Raw genomic sequence first — 6,064 nt, 5'->3', positions numbered from 1 at the left:
AATATTGCCGCATCAACTCAACCAACACAGAGATTGGTTACTCTTTAACCTTCTCAGGACCACCACCTCAAAATGCCATAGACTTTGTATGCAACAGAGTTGTCGGTGGTAGCCACAGAGTTAACAGAAAAAACGCTAAATTAAATGCATCTGATCTGTGTGTGAATGTACGGAGCAGTCTCTCGTCCCCTGGAGGTGGTGGTGGTGGAGGGGGCGGGGGGGGGGGCTTTCATATCGACGATTCGACCTGGAGGCCCATCGCTTTCGGCTTCGTGAATGGGTTGAGGTTGGTGACGAATTTCTCCAGCGCGTTGTCGGAGAGGGAGTAGATGTGGTAGTCGTGCTGGCGGGTGAAGTCGATGAAACCGTAGCTCTGGTACCACCGCCGCAGCTTGGCGTCGTTGTCGTCCACGTAGCCGCTGATTCGTCGGCAACCGAGCTCGTAGGCGTGCTGCGAAAGATAATTATGATAACAATATTAATAATGATAATGATGATGACGATTATGATGATAAATAACAAAATGATGATACTGTTAGTAATAATAATAATAATAATAATAATAACAATAACAAATGATAACAAAAAGGATAATATTAATATAATAGTAGTAGTAGCAGTAGTAGTAATGATAATAATGATAACAATAATAATAATAATAACAATAATAATAATAATAAGAGAAGAAGAAGAAGAAGAAGAAGATGATGATGAATAATAATGATGATGACGCTGATAAGGAGGATGAAATGAAAAGTTGTTTGATGCACAATGACATCTTTCCTCCATGTCGTTGATGTTCGATACATTAGTTCCCGGAATCAAATTCTCGCCTTCAATGCACTCGCTTCACTTCCCAGGAGCATTCTAGCCACTCCGCCACATTCTATAGCCCACGCTATCCCAGTGCAGCCACAAAAACTCTAATGCCGTAATTCTCCTGGGTAACCATGTTGTTGTTGTTATTGAATGCTATGGATTTACTCATAAACTTCGGAACATGATATCATGTCACATGGGTACACACAAAATTGATACATTACACTGCCTAGCATCTTTACGCCTCCATTTTAGAGGCTGAATTGCACACGGTGTTGCTGTAGGTCCTATATTACAACGATCACTAGGATGTTTTATCAAACACAGAACAAACATTGATGCATCTATAAAAAGAGAGGAGTGTTGAGGAAAATCTCATAAATGAAGAAAATGAATACATACATTCAGCACAATTTTGTATTATCGAGAAAGAAACTGATTGAAACTAAGAAGAATTTCAAGGCATGAGAAGTTCACTATTTTGATTGTTCATCTTAATGTATTACATTGATATAATTATGTTTCTCTCATATGCATGCCGACCTGTATGTGTATGTGTCTGTATGTCTGTTGTCTGTGTTTGTGTCTGTCATGTCTGTCATGTCTGTGCCCAATAATTCTAATGGAGTAAAACTTAATCCAATCATACCTTGGTGACTTGATGTAGAATCAGCGCGCCAAACCCGAAACCTGCACAATGAAACAAACAAACGAACAAACATCTTTAAAAAGACAGACAAAATATAGTTTATGAAGAAAGCTCACATTGACATAATCCTATTAAAGTGCCCATATACTTGATCTTGATTACCTTTTGTAACGCTGGAGGACAAGTATCAACAGAAGTATAATCATAACAATGGACAAGAGAATTAGCATCAGCGTATAAACATGATAATCATTACAGCAGAAAAAACATGACAAAATATTTTGTGTTCCTTTCTTCTTCGCAGTCTATATCTACCGAGGTTTTCCGTTCGGGGTGAATAAACTTTATCACACACACACACACAAAAAAAAAAAAATGTATGGTCAGGAGACGTGGTATGGATAGTGGTGGGTCTAATGACTTTATATCACGAAATGATATTAATATTAGGAAATAGTTATACATTAATGACGACAATAACAGTGATGGTGTCCATGACAAATGATGATGATGACACGACGATAATGCTGATGATAGTAATAATATCAAAAACAACAATAATGATAACGATAATAATGATAATAATAATGATAAAAACAACAACAATGATAATGATAATACTCGTGCTTATGGTTATGGTAATTACTACTATGATGTGGAAAATTCCACAATGATATGGTAATATCATTTTAGAAACGTAGTATGATTGTAACTTATTTTTCGGGACTGGCAGGAGAAATCCCATCAAAACATTTACTCCATTTATTCTAAAAACTGAGGTTAAAACAACTACGCCTCCATAGTAAAAGCAAGAGTGGTAAAACCAGCGAAATTATGTACTGTGATGACGTGCAGAACAAATTTGGGCATTATGAAAATCAGCACATGCAATTTAATATGCACGAATAGATTATGATTCCATATAAAATTGACATCTTGTACGGAGCTTGTTTATAAATTGTTGTCAGTTTCTCTCCCTTTTTACGGTATCTTCCCTCGTGAAGAAAGTAAGAAACTCAGGAAAATCCCTTCATCCATTAATATCAAGGGGACATTTCAGCAGCACATACATTATCCAATTTCTGTTTCACGGAAAACGGAATGCAACATTTGAAAACAGTTTATCTTTTTGAAGAAGCAGAAAATGTCAATCTGGGGAAAACATCCGTGATTCCGATCACCCACCATCCCGCGAGGCAACTATAGTTACCAACGACAGGAAAAAAGAATCAGTGAGTAATGCATGCATCTCAAATCATTTAAATTAATCAAACGTAGAAGCCGGATGCACGCTTCAATCGAACACGGGCAAGTCTAGTCTTACTTAGTGGTGATAGTCTCACTATTTCGCAGTTAATGGCGATTATTGACATCGTAAATTGATTGAATCTCATCGTTTTTGCATTGACCACGCCGTGCGCGAGATTTTAATCCTACTTTTAAAAAGCTACACAAGAGTAAAGAGTGTTCATAGAGGATAATTACAGTTAAGTAAACACTTGCGGTTGTCGGTCTGCTTTCAAGGAATGGCGCCGATAATTATGATCCACGCAATAATTATTTTCATCGAGAATTAGGCGTGGTAATAAAGGATCATTCACTTTAGGATAGACTCGGCAATCGCACTGGCTGCAGTGAAAAAGCCTACATGAATGCCTAAATTTGCGGAGAAAAGGAACGTCTGTGTGACCAATCAAGGAAACTAATTGCTGCACGGTTTTCCCGCGTAATTACAACCTTACTCTGCATTTGCGTTCATGCGGGCTCTTCCCCCCAAACTCCTTCTCATATTGATGGCTTGCGATAGCGTAAACTCGCCGCGCGCTCCCGGATAAATTGGGGGAAAGGCAGTCAATTACTTAATGGCCTTTCACAAAACTAAAAAGACTTGTAGAGGGCATGCATCACGTTCAAATTGCAAAGCTACGGAAGCCTTGTCTTTTGACTCCATTTTAACGCCCCCAACCTGAGAATGGAGCATGTTATCTTTGCCCGCGTTGCCGTTTACCTGTAAGAAATGATGGCTTCATGTATAAATACTCGTAATCATGGTAATAGATCGCTTTAATCACGCATTACGCACTACTCTGGGCCAAAGGAGTGTACGTTGCTATTAGGCTAATTACCTCCCCCTGTCATCCTTGTACATGTGTGTCTTCGGGGAAATACAGACGTCATGTTCTCGGAGTGTTTTGATATCAGGCTTTTCCCGCCTTAAGTTCCACTCGTTGCACAAACACCGAAATATAAGGAAAAGATTTCTTCAATGCTTTTTTCCGCGCTAAATATAGAGTACTCAACGTTTCAGTTTGATTTGAAGTTGGCTATACCATTGATGACATTGATCAAAGCTAAAAGCAGTGGGCCATCTGACTATACGAGAAAGGCACAAGCCACAGCACTGTCAAGAATGCAATTTGCCCTCTAACGCAAATCTAAGAATGACTAGGAATTGTCATCTGTCACGTCATCATGAACGACAAAAAAAAAATCTGTAATAAAGAAAGCTGTCTGTCTGTGACATGTTGTCGGTGATTTTTTTTTTTCATCGACGTTAAAAGAACAGTTCGTGCAAAACATTCATCATCAGATTAAAGACGGTTACTTTAACTACACTTTTTCCAGCAAGAATTCCATTCATTTCATTTCATTTCTTCATTCAGCTCTTGTTTGATGTTTATGTTTCCCATAGCAAATCCTCACTAGCAGATTTTGATACCAAAGCATTGCAGAGATATTATTACGTATAACAGCAACGGCAAACCCGTTAAGTTATAAAGAGATATATTTTATTTAATTACATATATTGTACGAGCTGTAAATTAGAAAAATACCTGTATAACCGTTTCGTCAGATGGAGGATTAAAAAATACAAACACCACTATGAAGGAACAAGCATCAAGCAAGCAGTTCTATCAATAAACAAATATCTTTATTTTAAACGGCTATGACAACAAGCGATCATTTATAACTATTACGTATATCTTTCAAATAAATTGGACAATCAATCATACTGATTTATTTTGTGATTGAAAAGCCATTAAGTTAAAATCAATTTTGAAACTTGTTCCAGTTTTCCGCGTTCATGCATCAATGGTTTAGATTATAGGGAAGGGTGCTTTTCGCAGGGGAAGTGATTATCTGTCATCATTTGCGACAAACGCGCAGTAGGACGATTGACAATTTGGGTCTGGTATTCATGTCACGTGTAGTGACGATCCTCCAAAGTGAGAATATCGGCGCTCCTGCATCTTCTACCATCTGCCAGCCAAAGTGAGCTTTCTGGATCTTGAAGGAGACGGGGAATAAGGACCGATTGTTACAGTTGTCGCGTACCAAGCAGGAAATGGTATAGGAAATTATCAAGAACCGATTCTTCCACGATCCATTTAAAATCGCAGCCCTGAGAGTGAAGCGCTCTTTAATACAGTAGTAAAGGCATTCACGTGATAGATCAAGAATAGACGCAGATAGTCCGTTCTAAAATACAATTACTGTTTAAGCACAGAATAGCGTTCGGAGAATACATTGCATCGGTTCAACACATGGTATAAAATTGGTAGAGATGAGGATTGGGCTTTTAACTTTTTGTGCGATACCAAGAAACAACTTGTGAAATAATACAGAGCATAATCATTTTGTAAGGAATTCTAAGTATATTAGATGAAAATCGGTTTTAGAATGGCTGAGACATCCAAAAAATAAAGTAAAACAAAGCGATCCTAATGAAAGGTAGGTCCCATCTTTTATTAGGATTGCTCTGTTTTGGCTATCTCAGCCATTTCAAAACCACTTTTCATCAAATAAACGTTGAATCCCTCCTGGAATTCCATGTTCTTTCATATTAAATGAGAGGTTTCTCATTATCTCCCCCCAAAAATGTTAGAAATCGAAAGTTAGGTCTCAAACAAAAATATACGATCCCTTTAACTAGGATCGGGGGAAGAAAATGAAGAGGGGTAAAGTAAACGGAGCGGGTTTCCCACGCCCAAGCCTTTGCCATAAGCTGAATAAATCAACCAATCATGATTCACCCTCCTTGACCCTAGAGATGTAAAAATCATCCGTCTTGCCCTTGACTTAGCTGTCAACACGGTTTCTTTCTTTTTATGTCTTCCCAATTATCTCTATCCTCATTATGATGCTTGTAATGGTCTTGGTATCCAGGCGACATATCTTATTGAGAAACACTGACATAGACATCATGACCTCTGGCAGTCCATGAACTGCCACGGAGAGTCCTCAACACTGCTTGTTACCATGGTAACAACGATGATATTTTCAATAAGTATGTTAAATAACGGTCTTGGATGATTTGCGGCCATGTCGAAATATACCAAATGCAAAACTTATCTCTCTCTCTCTCTACCTCATGACTTAATGATCTGTCATGTAAATGCGATTTTGAAAAGTGCTATTTTGTTCTAAGAATTGAACTATATCATAATGTGATTTTTGGAAAAGGCACTACGTTTCACTTTCGCAATGTTCCAGATTTCAAGCAGTTTTATGCATCACAGTTGATGCTTTGACTTAACACTTCAAGATGGGCAGTGAGAATTCTCCCAAAGGAAAAACAGGAATGTTCGCCTGGCG

The 6,064-nt window shown here is 38.2% G+C and overlaps 1 protein-coding gene across 1 annotated transcript in view; it reads right to left on the bottom strand.

Annotated features, from left to right (window-relative positions):
- Positions 1 to 229: 229 nt before the first annotated feature.
- Positions 230 to 6,064, bottom strand: part of LOC140236419 (diamine acetyltransferase 1-like) — a 29,319-nt gene continuing 23,484 nt past the window's right edge. The window contains exons 4-5 of the mRNA XM_072316344.1: positions 1,469 to 1,509; positions 230 to 451 (exon numbers count right to left, since the gene is read on the bottom strand). Coding sequence (XP_072172445.1) covers positions 230 to 451; positions 1,469 to 1,509 — 263 coding nt within the window. The remainder of the gene's footprint in view (positions 452 to 1,468; positions 1,510 to 6,064) is intronic.

This window comes from Diadema setosum, chromosome 13 (assembly GCF_964275005.1).
Source record: "Diadema setosum chromosome 13, eeDiaSeto1, whole genome shotgun sequence".
In the NCBI taxonomy this organism is placed as follows: domain Eukaryota; kingdom Metazoa; phylum Echinodermata; class Echinoidea; order Diadematoida; family Diadematidae; genus Diadema; species Diadema setosum.
The sequence above is the reverse complement of the archived record's forward strand: the minus strand, read 5'-3'. Positions and strand labels throughout refer to the sequence as shown.